This window comes from Thrips palmi, unplaced genomic scaffold (assembly GCF_012932325.1).
Source record: "Thrips palmi isolate BJ-2018 unplaced genomic scaffold, TpBJ-2018v1 HiC_scaffold_2, whole genome shotgun sequence".
Classification (NCBI taxonomy): Eukaryota; Metazoa; Arthropoda; class Insecta; order Thysanoptera; family Thripidae; genus Thrips; species Thrips palmi.
Window position 1 is genome coordinate 1,772,550 of NW_023144629.1, and position 14,994 is coordinate 1,787,543.

The 14,994-nt window shown below is 64.9% G+C and overlaps 3 protein-coding genes across 3 annotated transcripts; all 3 read left to right on the top strand.

The window, feature by feature from the left end:
• Nucleotides 1–4,744: 4,744 nt before the first annotated feature.
• On the top strand, nt 4,745–6,541 carry LOC117647339 (high mobility group nucleosome-binding domain-containing protein 5-like). The gene is made up of 4 exons (XM_034389059.1): nt 4,745–4,813; nt 5,650–5,718; nt 5,799–6,144; nt 6,489–6,541. The coding sequence occupies exons 1-4, from the start codon at nt 4,745–4,747 to the stop codon at nt 6,539–6,541; spliced, it is 537 nt and encodes a 178-aa protein (XP_034244950.1).
• A 68-nt stretch (nt 6,542–6,609) lies between these two features.
• LOC117647502 lies at nt 6,610–7,506 on the top strand. Its single transcript, XM_034389259.1, has 2 exons — nt 6,610–7,159; nt 7,244–7,506. The coding sequence occupies exons 1-2, from the start codon at nt 6,746–6,748 to the stop codon at nt 7,472–7,474; spliced, it is 645 nt and encodes a 214-aa protein (XP_034245150.1). The 5' UTR covers nt 6,610–6,745; the 3' UTR covers nt 7,475–7,506.
• A 2,740-nt stretch (nt 7,507–10,246) lies between these two features.
• On the top strand, nt 10,247–14,371 carry LOC117647341 (ionotropic receptor 25a). The gene is made up of 12 exons (XM_034389060.1): nt 10,247–10,372; nt 10,709–10,858; nt 11,242–11,512; nt 11,882–11,989; nt 12,074–12,350; nt 12,461–12,632; nt 12,705–12,888; nt 12,978–13,099; nt 13,191–13,338; nt 13,538–13,707; nt 13,793–13,914; nt 14,013–14,371. The coding sequence occupies exons 1-12, from the start codon at nt 10,278–10,280 to the stop codon at nt 14,369–14,371; spliced, it is 2,178 nt and encodes a 725-aa protein (XP_034244951.1). The 5' UTR covers nt 10,247–10,277.
• Nucleotides 14,372–14,994: the final 623 nt, after the last annotated feature.

Below are 14,994 nucleotides of genomic sequence, written 5' to 3' on the forward strand. Positions count from 1 at the left end.
AATTCCCCCAGCATCCTCTCCAGGTCCTTCTTGGGCACGACCCCCACCGACCCTGGCGGTCCCGCACTCTCGGGCGGCCCGAGCCAAAGCTCTGCGGACGGCCCGGGCCCCGCCAGCCCCGCCCCCACCGCCGAGGTGGTCTCCGCCGCGAAGGGGTCCTCGTCGTCGTCCTCCAGGCGCGACAGCAGGCTGCTCACCTCCTCGCTGGCGTCCTCCTCCGCCTTCTGCTTGCCCTTCTTGGGCTTTTTACTCTTCTTCTTCTTCTCCTTCTTGTCCTTCTTCTTGCCCTTCTTCTCCTTGATCTGCTCCTGCTCCTTCTCCTTGGCGAGCTCGGGGAACAGGAAGCTGAAGTAGTCCTCGTACTTGGGGCCCTGCAGCTGCTCCAGCGAGCGGTCCAGCTCCTCCTGGATCTTGGCGTGGTCCTCCTCGTGCTCGGCGCTGTCCAGCCCGACCGCGAGTCCGTCCTGCGCGTCGCCCGGGGCCTCCTGCTGCCGCTGGCTGTCCTGCGAGGACGTGTCTTGCGACGTGTCCTGCGACGTGTCTTGGAGGGACGAGTCCTGCGCCTCCTGCTGCTGGCGGTCTTCCTCGCGCCGCCGCCGGCGTCTGCTCTTGCCGCCCCGCGGGTTCCCGTACGACGAGGACCTGCCGAAGGAGTAGGACTGTGTCTCGGGCTCCGTGGCGTACTGGCACTGCTCGTAGTTGCCGCCCGTCTTGGGGTCGGCGCACACCATGCACACGGACCCCTTCTTCTTGACCTTCTTGCAGCTGCCGGGCGTGGCGGCGGCGCTCTGCTGCGCCTCGCCGTCGTCGTCCGCCTCGGCGGCCTGCTTCCCCCGCGGCGCGTCGTCGTCGTCGTCGTCGCCGCCGAAGAACTCCGGGCCGAAGCGGTAGTCGTCGCCTTCCTTCTCCTCGCCGTCACTGTCCCCCTCGAAGAAGGCTTCGTCGGGCTCCTCGCGCGTGCGGCGCACGAAGGACCGCATCACGGGGCCCAGCCCGTCGACGTCGGCCGCCCCGAGAGGCCCGAGAGGGCTGCCCCCCAGCCCCACGCCCAGCCCCAGCCCCGAGCCTGGCGCCGCCGCCGTCTTGCCGTGGCTGGCGGCAGCGCGGTGCGCGGCGCGGACTGCGGCGTGCACGGCGGCGTGGCTCGCCGCCTTGGAGGACTGGGCGGCCTGGGTGGCTTGGGCCTGCGACGCCTGCGTCCGCAGCGGGTCCACTGGTGACGGCACGAAGCCGCTCTGCAGGTTGAACCTGGCGGGCCCCGAGCCCCCCAAGCCCTTGTCCGTCACGGGGTCAGCCGTGTGCTGCGAGGCGTCGCGGAAGGGCCTGCTGTCGTACGCCTCGGCGGAGGAGGCCAGCGGGGTGCGGCTCGGCGTGCGGATGTCCGAGGCCGTGGCGCCGGCGCCGGCGCCCTCCTCTTCGTCGAAGCCGAAGTCGTCCTCGTCTTGGGCCTCGGCGTTCGTGCCGGCGCCGGCGCGCAGCTGCTCGGGCTGCGTGTGGTAGTACGACGAGTACGACGGGTAGCGCGCGTTGCCGGCCTTGAGAGGCCGCGAGTGGCCCGCCGTGTCGCCGTCGTCATCGTCGGCCTCGTCGCGGTCCTCGCCGTCCTCGTCCTGGAGGTCGGACTTGGTGCCGGCGCCGTCCGCGAAGTCAAAGTGGAAGAAGTCGTCGTCGGACTGCTGCTCCGCGCGGCCCGCGTCGCCGCCAGCGCCGCGTTTGGCCTTGGCGAAGTCGCCGAAGTCGTCCTCGGCCGAGGACGCGGCGGCCAGCGCGCCGAACGACCCGAAGGGCAGCCTGGACTGCTTGTTGGCGGACAGCGAGCTGGCACTGCGGAACAAGAGTGAGTTAGCCAAGACATTGGATGCCAAGGACGGCATGGTAGGGCGGTGCGCCGCAAGGCCGCGCGGGGCCGCGGTAAAGACCGTGTCGAAGCTGGTGGAACTAAACCGCTTAGGCAAGCTGGCCACTTCCCAGCGATCGGGTCGATCAATCGATTCCGGCCATGTCACCGGGGCATAACAAGCCAGGGAGCCTCACCCGAAGAAGGGGCTGGCGGCCTGCCGCTGTCCCCCGAAGCCGCTGCTGCCGCCGCCGCCCACGCCGCCGAAGAAGGACTTGAAGTCGACGGGCTCCACGAAGCCCGCGCTGGCGTCTCGTTCGGAGGCGGCTGCGGAGGCCTTGTCCGCCCCCAGGCCGCCCCCAAGGCCGCCCCCGGGGTCGCCGCCGCCTCCGTGCGCGCCGAAGTAGCGCGAGAAATCATAACGCGGCGGCAGCGGGGCGGCGTCCTCCAGGCCGCCGACCTTCTTGGGCTGCCCCAGCGAGGCGGCCAGCAGCAGCACGGCTAGCTGCAGCACTGGCTGAGCAGACAAACAACAACAGGCTTTACTTCCAGGACAACGAGAGCGGGCTGCAGATTGGTCCGATTTGCGGAGCCGCCGGCTTATTAGTCATTTGCAAACTGGGTCTGGGATTGCATTACGTCACGTTCCGCCCGGCTCACTGCAAAAAGGAAGGCCGGAAAGGGGGGGGGGGAGGCAGGCACCGAGACCCACTGCCGCTGCCCTCCGGTGTTTTTGTCCGGTCAAATGGCGCCGCGGGGCAATGACACTCCGGCCCGATTCAACCAATTCGACCGGGGAAGGCTTTGAGTGAAGTGCGGATTACGCGAGCGGACGCACGCGCACGCACACAAACACAAACACACACACACAGACACACACACGCACACAGACCGCCGTCCAGCATGCATAACGTAGCTTTATCGCCGGCTTCCTTATTGTGTCCGGGACGCGAAACGGACCGAACGGGATGAAGGGACTGTCCACTTCCAGGGCCCATTGCAGCGAGCATTACAGCGACAGACCCAGTGCCTTACCGAGCCCAGCCGGTGCAACAGTGCAACCCGGACCACTTACAGTGCGGTACCGCGCGCCGCCTGAGTGCCGCCTCGCAGCTGACGACCGTCCGTCCGGCACCGTCCGGTTGCACGTCGGCTCGCGCCCGCCCTCCCCCATAAAACAAATTGATGATAGTTCGGTTTCACAAGCTAAGTTTTATAAAAGACAAGAAATTTAAAAAATTAGTTTTTAAAATAAAGTTTCTGTGAAAACTTTCTCAAAACAGGAAAACTTGAAAAATGAAGCGAATTAAAAGACTAATCTCAGTAATAAAAATTATTTTTTCAAAAAGTTGTCCTACACCTGATCTGTAATTCGCGCCTCTGTGCCTGTGTGCGTGCGTGCGCGCGTGCCTGTAAGTGTTGCCCTCTGGCGGAAGTTTCTGTAAATTGTCACTGTCAACGGTACGGCTGTTCGCAGTCAGTCCAAATTAGACCACCGCACCGTCCACACCGTGTCTGCCCATTTTCCCACCATTAAGCACACATCAAAGGGAAAGGTAAAATTCAAATTATAGTTTGTTACTTTAAAAAGGGGATGGTTCGCTAAGTGAATCGAGAGGATAAGTTTCACTTAGTGCATTGAAAAGAGAAATTTCACTAATGAGGACACAAATCGAATGAAGAAGTTAAGTTTCCTGAACGACGTTTTCCACGAACAGCACGGCAAACTCAAGAGGAAAGAAAATGACCCTCGGTCGTCAGTCAGTCTGACTCGTCAGCTCACCTGGACGTGTGGCATGGTGGTGTGTCGAGTCTGCTCTGGCCATCCGACTTGGTCGCCACTAACTGAGCCAGTATCCGGCCGCCCGGACCCTTTTATACAGGGTGGGGGCCGCGGCGCGCCTCCGGGCCTCCGCGCCGCGGCTCCAGGCGCCCCTCCAACCCCCTCCAGGCCCTGGAGTGCGTGAAGCAGGATGCGATCTTCGGCAAATACCGGCCGGCAGACGAGCGGCACGCGCCGTAACCCCTGCGGCGTGCAGCCAGTGGCGTGCCGCGCCGCGCAGTGCACCGGCGTGGCGGCATGCATCGTGGTGACTGGATAACACGCTCCGTGATACGCTCGGGGGCCGTCCCGGAGCCTCGTGGCGCCGCGGGGGATTAGCGGGCCAGTGGTGGGGAGCAGTCCGCCGGGCGCCTGCCGAGAGCAGGGTAGGCAACCACGAGGCTTGCACGCACGGGCGCATCCGCGTTGCCTACCCGAGGGTTCGCAGGCGCGCGGGGTAGGCAACCACGAGGCTGGCACGCACGGGTGCACCCGGGTTCGCAGGCGCTACGCCAGGGCGAAGCCGCGTGCGTGCGCAGCGGAACACCACTCGTGGTGGTCTTCCCTACAGTGTCCAGATGGATAGAAGCGTGGAACGCCATTATTTTCCAAATTTCCGGGCGATTATTTTTTTTAGATTTAAAAAAAAACCTATTAAAATCTAAAAAAATCTAAAATTGCCCGGAAATTTTGGAAAATAATGGCGCTCCACGCTTCTACCCATCCGCACACTGTAGGGAAGACCACCAGGCGAGGGGTTCGGCTGCGCCTTCCTCGCTGTCTGTATCGCACGCACGGTCTGAACTGGGCTCCCTCACGGAATGATGGCTTGGTGGGTGGGGGTGCTGGCGCGTGGCTGGCCGCGTCCAGGCTAGTCCAGGTTACTGGTCCTGGCCGCCACGTTTTTTAATCACCTCTGTCACGCACAAACATGCCATGCCCACTTCTTGCCCCGCGGGCTGGGGCGGGGCGTGGCGGGGAAGGGTGCGGTATGGCTGATGTCGTTACAGGGTGGACGTGCTTTTGAGTGGACCAACTCCGGTTTGGTCGGTCGGCGCGCGCCGCAGAACTGGGCGGACTGGACAATGAGACACACGTACGGGCCGGTGACGCTCAGCACGCCCGCGGCCGTCTGCGCCGCCTGCGCCGTCTGGGTGAGTAGAAGTAGGCCTACAGTGTGGGCCCTACACGCTGCGCACTGCCACTGTTTGTCAAGTGGCGCGAAGGGTTTCGGCTGCAAAGAGGACGCTTCGAGATGGGACCAGTGATGCGAGCGGGGTCCCGCTGGTTCCCCCGCGCGGCCCCCGCCTACCCTGCCATATTGGCAGACGCGCCGACCGGGAGGCCTCGCCGCGGAGCCCCCCGCGGAGCCCCCCGCGCACCTCCGAAACAGCCACCGCCGACGCAACAACCCCGTGAAGGGCTGCGGGGGCGCCATGGGCGGCGCGGGGGCCGCGGGGGCCCGGGGGGTCGATAGAGCCCCTCCCTTAACCCGCCCTCGCCGCCCTCTCTGCCCACGCAGGGAACTGTTGATTCCCCGGTTTCGACCAGGCGCGCACCCCGCCCAGGAGGTGGCCCGGCCCGGGGGAGCCCCCCCCCGCGCCCCGCCCCGCCCGGGCCCACACCACCACACCACAAGGGCCGCGTTATATCGTCATCGCGCGGCGTGGCGGGCACGCCCTGGCACGCCCTGGCACGCCCTGGCACGCCCTGGCGAGCCGCAGGTGCGACAAGGCGAGGTCGCGACGCCTCGACGCCCCGCCTGTCTCGGCCACGGCGCGGCTCGGGTCCGAGTCCTGGGGGCTCCACTCCCGTCATCCATAAAAAGAATGACCCGATTAGACGGTTTTGCCCTCAAAATATATCTGAGGAATTTTGTGTAGTCCTCGAATTCTTGTAAACATGAGTCCGTTCAAAAACGAAGTGTCGACTTCGACGCGACCCCCTTTGCTCCGACTGCCGACCTCTGACATGGCGTGGACGTTTCCAGGCCGTGTTCGTACCGGACACCCAGGGCACCGCCATCCCCCAGGGAGTGCTGTACTCGCCGCAGGGACAGGTAAATCAATATTTCGTTCGTTTTGTACTCGAGCCTCTCGTTGGCCCCCGCAGTTGAGAATGTGGTTTCCGTAAACGCAGGACTCGCCGAACGCGTCCCGGGTGCTGCTGGTGGCGGCGGCGAGCGCGCCAGAGCACCAGGAAGCAACGCACGAAGCCGCCGACGAAGCCGCCCACGACGAGGACAAGGCCCAGCAGCAGAAGGCGGACGACGAGGACGCCGTCCACGACCAGGGCGACGCCCACGATGAGGAGGGAGACGCCCACGCGCACGAGGACGGCCGCCTGCAGAAGCACGCGCACGAGAAGGACGACGAGGAGGGGCAGCTTCGAGAGAAGGACGCGCACGAGGACGCCGTCGACGAGGAGGCCGCCACCGAGGACGACGCCGACAAGGAGGGCCTGGAGGACGCTGGCGACGACGCACGTAAGGAGCCTCGCGTCACGGAGGAGCCAGCCGAGGACGGCGGCGATGGAGGTGGCGGCGACGGCGACCTGGGGGCGGCGTTCGGCGTGGGGGCGGGGCTGCAGGCCCCGGAGAGGCTGACCTGGCCCACGGGGTGGTTGTGGGACTCGGGCCCCGCGCGGCTGCAGGAGCCGGGGCAGCACTCCGTGCCCGCCGTCTTCGGCGTGGGCAGGGACTACCGCCACCTGGGGATGCGCGCGGCCTTCGTGCCGCTGCCCCTACCGCGCGCCGCCGCCAGGGCGCGCAGGGCCGCCAGCCCCGCCAGGGTGGCGAGGGACGCCGGGGACGACTTCGACGGTGAGGAGCGGAGCGCCGTGGCCTTGGGGAGCAGCACCGCAATCGAACTCGATTAAAATGACGATTCTCACTGAAACGCCGCGTCCCTTCATTTCGCCTCGCTAACACCCTCCCTCCCTTCCAGACGGCCTCTTCCGCGACTCCGGGTTCGACTCCCTGGAGGAGGCCGGCAACCAGGACTTCCAGGAGGTGGCCAGCAAGGGGCGGCACGGCCACGAGGACCACAAGCACTCCTCGGAGGAGAAGGGAGGCAAGTGGGAAGACGATGCGGACCAAGGTGAGGAAAAGGGAGGCAAGCACCTCGAGGCGGCGGGGCAGAGGGGGGAAGGCCACCTCCACGCCGACAAGCACGACACCTCCGCCGGGAAAAAGGTGTGTTCCTAACCGCGGCCCTCCCAGCCCCGGCGGCCCCAGCCGGGACTCACCCAGCGCGGCCCAGCGCCACAGGAGTCCACCTCCTAACAAAGCAGAGACCACGATCAACGAAACAACGGCCATGACTGCTTCCGTTTCTCTCGCCTTCCAGGGTTTTAGTGACAAGTACAACTTCGACAAAACGAAAAAGCACAGCTCCTTCTATAAGAACGGCCAGAAGAAGGGCTCGTTCAAGGAGTGGGGCCACGACGACTCGTACTTCTTCGACAACGACGCCGGCGACGAGACGGGCAAGTTCGAGAAGGTTCGTGGCCCTCCCTCCCCTAACGCCATTTGTCCAGTCGGCAGAGAGACGGCCAAGTCAAGGGTCTTGTGGTTGGTCTTGCAGAGCGGCTCGCGGGAGAAGCACTCGGGGCACTCGGGCAAGTCGGCGCACCAGCACGCCGACGCGGCCGGCGACGAGTGGGGCGGCAAGAAGGGCTTCCAGAACCACTACAGCGACACGGAGCGCTTCGCGGACAAGGACCGCCACCACAGCAGCGACGGCTACGGCTACGGCAGCCAGGACGGCCACGCCGAGTACTACAAGCACACGCCAGGCTTCTACTCGTGGGGCTGAAGGCTTGAACGGCCCGCGGGACCGAGTGGTGCGAATGGGACGCCTTTGTCGTCATGGTGTTTAAGTTGTTATAGTTGGAACTCGATCTCAAATGTAAACTGGTAGTAGGCTGTGATTCCCCAGGATGACGTGCCCCCCCCCAACCCCCCAAAAACCCCCACCCCTTCCCGGCCATCCGGCCTAAGTAGGCGGTCTCCCGTTTCAGCCGCGCAGGCAGGCCGATGGATCGGGTTGTTGCCCGGTCTCCCAGCATGCGTCTCGATTGCTCAATGCTGACCTACCTCCCACACTGTTTAACAAGGGCTTCGGCGCGGCCACTCCCCCTTTACAGTGGCCGGTGTTGCCCCCCGACACCCAGCCAACCGCGCGCTAAGTACCTGCCGCTGAAATGCACCAGCTTCTGACAGTCCGAACCAGTCCGAACCCAACCCTTACAACATGACCCTATTCCCCCACTCCTCGTTAGAGCGTAACTGCACACTATATCGGCCATATCGCTCGATGGGGGCGGGCTGGGGCCGGCCGAGTCCACTGAGGGTTGGAGAGGGTCGGCTCTCGGCGGGGCGGGGCGGGGCGGGGCGGGGCGGGGCCGGCCGACCGCGACTATAGACTGTCTTTCTGCCGGACTGGCCGGGCCAGGGAATACAGCACCTGTCATTCCTCGCTGCCCGGCAATTGAAGGCAGGCCGGCCGATGATTCCGAACATCGGCGCCCCGTCGCTCTGCCTCTCTCGCACTCGGGGGCCGTCTCGCATGGGTGCGAGAGGGACAGAGCGACAGCGGGGCTGCACGGAATCATCGGCCTATGCTGGCCGGCTTCGCTGGACGGTCAGCTAGACAAACAAGGGGCGGGGGTCCGCCACGCCACGCCACACCACGCCACGCCGCGCCACGCCACGCCACGCCACGCCACGCCGCGCCACGCCGCGCCACGCCACGCCACGCCGCGCCACGCCACGCCACGCCACGCCACGCCACGCCACGCTGCGGTATGGAAGTCAGTCGCCAGCAGGGAAGGGGGAGTGGCGATTCACAGGGAATTGGTTATGAAGAGCGCGATGCGAGACCGCACTGTGAGGGGGCTGCGGGGCGAGGGGCGAGGGGCGAGGGGCGAGGGGCGAGGGGCGAGGGGCGAGGGGCGAGGGGCGAGGGGGGCGAGGGGCGAGGGGCGAGGGGCGAGGGGCGAGGGGCGAGGGGCGAGGGGGTGGCGGAGGGAAGTCCAACCGCCCGGCCGCCCCGTCCCTCGCTGCGGCTGGCTGCCGCGCCCCGTGCAGGCCCCGCGGGGCAGACATGTCAGTGCCGAGCAGGACCCGCGTCCTTCATAAGGGCGAGTGTGCCGCGGATTCCCTCTCCGCGCGAAAATAGAAAATAGGGCCGCGCCGTGCGTACACCGCTACTTCTTTGTGTGTTCAGCATCCGCTTGCGGTGTGGCGAGGTGGACGACGGCGAGCCGCGTCGCGCACGCACTCATTGTTGTGATAGTCATTCGATTGTGAGTAATGATTTCAAACAAATTAAAATACCCTTACTTTTTTTACGAGAAAATGTTTGTTTGTTTATTTACTTTTGCGTTTGAAATGTCACTTTCCCCCCAAAAGACATGCAAAAACACCAAATTGGCGTGGTTTTGGTTTCAATGTTTGGTTGGGTTGTCGAGATTTGCGAGAGAGCCTCCCAATGAGGACTCGTCGCGATGCTTCGGACACACAGCTGCTCGGCCGCCCAGCGCCTCCAGCGGCCGGCCGCTCTTTCAGGTGAGTACCGCCACCGCCAACCGACCAAGAGGTCAATTCCAAACAGTCGCTGTCTCTCTCGCACTCGTGGGGCGTACCGCTGGGGTGCGAGAGAGACAGAGCAGCCGGAATGAGCCTCCAGCCTGCCGGGGTGCTCCTGCTCCTCCAGGCGGCGGCGCCGTTCCTGGCCGGGCGCGGTGGTCCCCGGCCTCCACATGCACCGCGTCGTCCTCGTCTGTGTCGTCCTGCTGGGCTGCGGCTGCACCGCGCAGGACGCGCCCAAGCTGCGTGAGTCTCCACTCGCTCTATCTCCCTCGCACCCATGCGGCGTCCCTCATGGGTGCGAGAAAGACCGAAGCACCGTTTTGGATACTACTTGACCGCCACGCCCCGCGCTCACACTGTTGCAGTCCTGGTGGCGGACAAGGGCCAGGAGGCGCAGGTGGACACGCTGAGCACGGCGCTGGCCGAGGACTGGCGCACGCAGAACGTCCTGGTGGACAGGGAGTCCGACAACGAGGTCGCCGACGGCGCGGACAGCCGTCAGTATTCCCAGCGACGCGAAGCCTGGCGTCCGGGACTGCCTACCCGGGGCCCGGCAGGGCGGCGCGCGAGGCTAGGCTAGGCACACTGGGGCAGTCCTGGACGACGACGGCGAGCTCCGGGCCGCGCTCTGCAAACCGATTCCGAAAGTCGTTCCTGTAGCTCTCCGTCGCACTCATGGGGCGTTCAGAATGGGCGCGAGAGAGACAGAGCGACAAAACGACTCTCGGAATCAGTCTGCTGAGGCAAGGCCGTGCCGTCCGCGGAGGGCGCGACCGATCAGGTGTGAAAGTGGCGGTGCGTTGCAGCCAATGGTTGCAGCGGCGGCAGCCTTGCCTTGCCACTGCCAGCACCGCCAGCCCCGCCAGCCCCGCCGGGCCGGGACGAAAGCGTGTCCATGTCAACACGCCGCCCTGCCCCGCCCTGCCCTGGCGGTCCTGTTGACACCGCGGCCGGGGATAATTAACGGACGCAAAACGCCATGCACCAGGGATCCCTTTTTCTAAAGTGGGACTTCCCCGAGCGAAATGCGAAGTACGAAATGCCCAAGCTCTTTTGCAGTGTGCACCGCGCTGGGGTCCACGGCCCTCGTCCTGGACGTCACCTGGAGCGGCTGGGACAAGTAAGCAGCGTCCGTCTCTCGCACCTGCGGCCTACGGCGGCCTGCGAGAGCGTCGCCCTCGCACGCGCGTCGTCTCTCGCACCCCTGCGGCCCTACGGGGCGGCCAGCGAGTGCGAGAGAGACGGCACTGTAGGCGCTCCCTGTCCGCAGGCTGCGGCGTCCGTCTCTCTCGCACCCCTGCGGCCCTACGGGGCGGCCAGCGAGTGCGAGAGAGACGGCACTGTAGGCGCTCCCTGTCCGCAGGCTGCGGCGTCCGTCTCTCTCGCACCCCTGCGGCCCTACGGGGCGGCCAGCGAGTGCGAGAGAGACGGCACTATTGGCGCTCCCTGTCCGCAGGCTGCGGCGCTTGGCGCGGGCCGCGGGCACGCCGTACCTGCAGGCCGACGTGTCCGTGAGGCACTTCTTGGCGGCGGCCGACGACGTGCTGCGCTACCGCAACGTCACTGACGCGGCCCTCGTCTTCGAGAGCGAGGAGGGTACGCACTGGCAAGTCCGTGTTGTCTCTGTCGCACTCCTTGGGCGTCCCGCGGGGTGGGTCAGAGACAGGGGGACATTTGCCGCGCAGAGGGTAGTGTTGTCCGTTGTCTTCCCCAGAGCTCTCGCAGGGCATCTACTACCTGGTGGGCCGGTCCCCGCTGCGCGTCGTGGTGCTGCCGGGGCTGGACGCCGCCAGCGGGTCCGCGGCGCGCCTCGCCGCCATGCGCCCCACGCCCAGCATGCACGTCCTCATGTCGGCCGGCAGCGACCTGGACGCCCTGACGGCCAAGGCCGCGCGCGCCGGACTCGTGGGCAGGTGTGTGCCAGTGCCGAGGTTGTCGTCGGCCGCGAGAGTGCGAGAGAGACAGAGCGACTACAGTGACGCGGCACAGGTACACGCGCTGGATGCTGGTGGACACGGCGCTGGCGACGGGGCTGCGCGACACCAGCCTGCTCAACAACTCCACCATCCCGGTGACGCTGCTCACGCCGCGCGCCTCGCTGTGCTGCGCGCTGCGCGGCGAGGACACCGACGAGGGCCCCTGCACGTGCCCGCAGCCGCGGCGCCTGCACGAGATGCTGCTCCCCGCCATCGCGGACCTGCTACACGAGCTGGCGGCCGCGGCGCGCGCCAGGGGCGTCGCCCTGGACAAGCAGGAGGCCGTGCCGCAGGCCGCGTGCGACGCGGCGGCCGCGGAGGGGGAGGAGGGGGAGGTGGCGGGCAGCGACGCCCCTAACCCGCTGCTGGAGCTGCTGCAGCAGGTCTGAGACTCTGAGACTCGCCCACTCTGTCTCTCTCGCACTCGTGGGACATCTTCTAGGTGTCCGAGAGAGACAGAGCGAGGAAAGCATCCTCCGGAATCGCAATGTGCTTAACAGTGATCGTCCCCGCAGCTAGTGACGGCGCGCTCCGGCGCGGGCAAGTCCGGCCTGCTGCTGCAGCGGCTGGACCGCGCGTCCGAGGCCGCGCTGCTGCCCAACCTCGTGCTGGACGTGTCCGTGGTGGCGCCGGGCGCCGACCAGGGCGGCCAGGTGGAGGCCGAGGCCGAGGTGGTGGGCGAGTGGTCGCACGCTTCGGGGTACACGCCGCGCGGCGAGATGCCGCCCCTGCGGCGCTACTTCCGCGTCGGCATCGTGCAGGTGACGCGTCTGTCTCTCTCGCACTCGCGAGGGTCGCCTCAAGGGTGCGAGGGAGACATGACGCGTGCGGTGTGCGGTGCGCAGAGCATGCCGTGGGCGTACCGCGAGAACGGCGAGTGGACGGGCTACTGCGTGGACTTCGTGGGCCGCCTGGCCTCCATGATGGAGTTCGACTACGAGCTGGTGCCCAGCGACGACTACGGCGAGCGCGACAAGGCGACGGGCCGCTGGAGCGGCGCGCTGGGGGACTTGGTGGCGGGCAGGACGGACCTGCTGGCCGCGGACCTCACCATGACGGCCCAGCGCGAGGAGGCTATCGACTTCGTGCCGCCCTACTTCGAGCAGTCCGGCATCTCCATCGGTGCGGAGGCCTGCGCGACCCGCGGAGAAACCCCGACACATTTTGACGTTCGTTTTGATATCATTATGACGTCATCCCGCGCGCCCTTTGAGCCGTTTGCTTTGCCGCAGTGATCCGCAAGCCGGTGCGCAAGACGTCGCTCTTCAAGTTCATGACGGTGCTGCGGCTCGAGGTGTGGCTCAGCATCGTGGGCGCCCTGGTCATCACGGCGCTCATGGTGTGGCTGCTGGACCGGTTCTCGCCGTACTCCGCGCGCAACACCAAGTACCCCTACCCCTGCAGGTTCGTCCTGGAGTCCTGGAACTAGCAGTCTGGTAAGGCCTCGCCGACTAATTGCTCGCCGTGCCCGCGCAGGGACTTCACGCTCAAGGAGAGCTTCTGGTTCGCGTTGACGTCGTTCACGCCGCAGGGGGGCGGCGAGGCGCCCAAGGCGCTGTCCGGGCGCACGCTCGTGGCCTCGTACTGGCTGTTCGTCGTGCTCATGCTGGCCACCTTCACCGCCAACTTGGCCGCCTTCCTCACCGTCGAGCGGATGCAGGTGTGCCTGTCGCTGAACGCCTCCCAATTTCCCCAAGCAGCGTAGGGGTTGTGGACGATTACGTTCTTGTTGGCCTCGTGGCGGCGCAGACCCCGGTGCAGAGCTTGGAGCAGCTGGCGAGGCAGTCCCGCATCAACTACACCGTGGTGGAGGGCTCCGAGGCGCACCACTACTTCCAGAACATGAAGCTGGCGGAGGACACCCTCTACAGGTCAGCGCGCCAGTCGCAGTCGCGCCAACTCATGCAGTCGTCCCTTTTTAGAACGTCATTTTGAGTCTGACAGTTGCGACACTGCCCTCAGGGTGTGGAAGGAGATCACGCTGAACGCGAGCAGCGACGAGACCCAGTACCGGGTGTGGGACTACCCCATCAAGGAGCAGTACGGCCACATCCTGCTGGCCATCGAGCGCGCCGGCACCCTGCCCAACGACAGCGTGGGCTTCCAGAAGGTCGGCCCGCCGCCTCGACAGCCTCGTCGCTCTGTCTCTCTCGCACTCATGGGTCGTGCCGCGTGTGTGCGAGAGAGACAGAGCGACGCATTCTTCGTTTCGGAACGGGGCTCGGCGACAGGGCATTCCCTGAGCACAGCCAGTCGCACTGTGACGCTGTTTTCACGTTTCTCGCTCTGTGACGCCTACACTGCGACAGGTGCTGGACAGCGAGGAGGCCGAGTTCGCCTTCATCCACAACGCGGCGCACGTGCGCTACGAAGTGAGCAAGAACTGCAACCTGACGGAGGTGGGGGAGGTGTTCGCGGAGCAGCCGTACGCCCTCGCCATCCAGCAGGGCAGCTACCTGCAGGAGGAGCTCAGTCGCAGGTCGGCCTCTCGCCCAAATTTGACCATAATTTCACCCCCCCCCCCGGCCCTATAAAATTTCGTTTAAGAAATTCTGGCATCGCAGGATCCTGGAGCTGCAGAAGGACCGCTACTTCGAGGCTCTGACGGCCAAGTACTGGAACTACAGCCGGCTGGCCGAATGCTCCGGGGACGGCGACAACGAGGGCATCACGCTGGAGAGCTTGGGTACGCTGTAGCATGGCTTTAGTGGTGTGTGGTGCGCCGTCTGTCTCTCTCGCACTGCTCACGGGGCGACGGCGCGTGTTTCGTGTTTGTCGTTGCAGGCGGCGTGTTCATCGCCACCCTGTGCGGCCTGGCCTTCGCGCTGCTCACGCTCGGCGCCGAGGTGCTCTACTACAAGCGCAAGCAGGGCTCGTCCGTGTCGGACCTGCAGTCCGAGGCCACCAAGAAGGGCCAGGGCCGCTCCGGCCTGGGCTCGGCCATCATGCCGCCCGTCGACACCAACGACAAGACCGTGCTGCTCACCAAGGCGTCGTTCGCGGCCCTGGCCAAGCAGCGCCGCAACGTGGCCATGCCCTCCATCGCGGAGATGGGAGGCCGCCAGGGCCCGCCGGGGACGCTGGGCCCGACCCCCACCCCCGGCGTCGCATACATCTCCGTCTTTCCCCGAGACCTCTACTGAGACGAGGCTCCGTCCGCCCTCGGTGGTTCTCATTCGGATTTAATAAAGGCATTCTCTCAAGCTGGGCAACTCGGATGACATCTTTCCGAGACCCCACATTGCGGTTGGGGGAATCGGTTGGTTGGAACGGACTTCCCTGGCAACGGCATCACGCCGACAATGCCCACCGCGACGGCAGTTCTATACTTCTCGAGTGTAAGTGGGGTGGTAAAGACTTTTAAGAAATCAAACACAAACTGAAAGTTATCAAATTGTTTTATTCGACAAAGTAGATAAGTACATGTTAGCTTTTAAAACTGGTAACATCTAATTTCAGCCGGTGTAATGCACAAAAAAGGTAAATTTGCTCACCTTAAACCTCTCATACAAAATATATATTTTCATTTGGCAAGGCATATACACATTAATAAATATGAACAAATCTGTACATAAATACATAAATTTACCAAGATTCAATCCGAGTGCAAAGCAGCAGAAGTCGCCACTACTCTAATCACAAGATAATGGCAACTCTATGGCACTTCCCAGGAGTGCTTCTACAAGAGCAGCATTAATTAATGAAAATGATGATAGCACATGGGATGAAAGTATGTCTATGGAGCAAGGTGTTGACAGCATCTAAA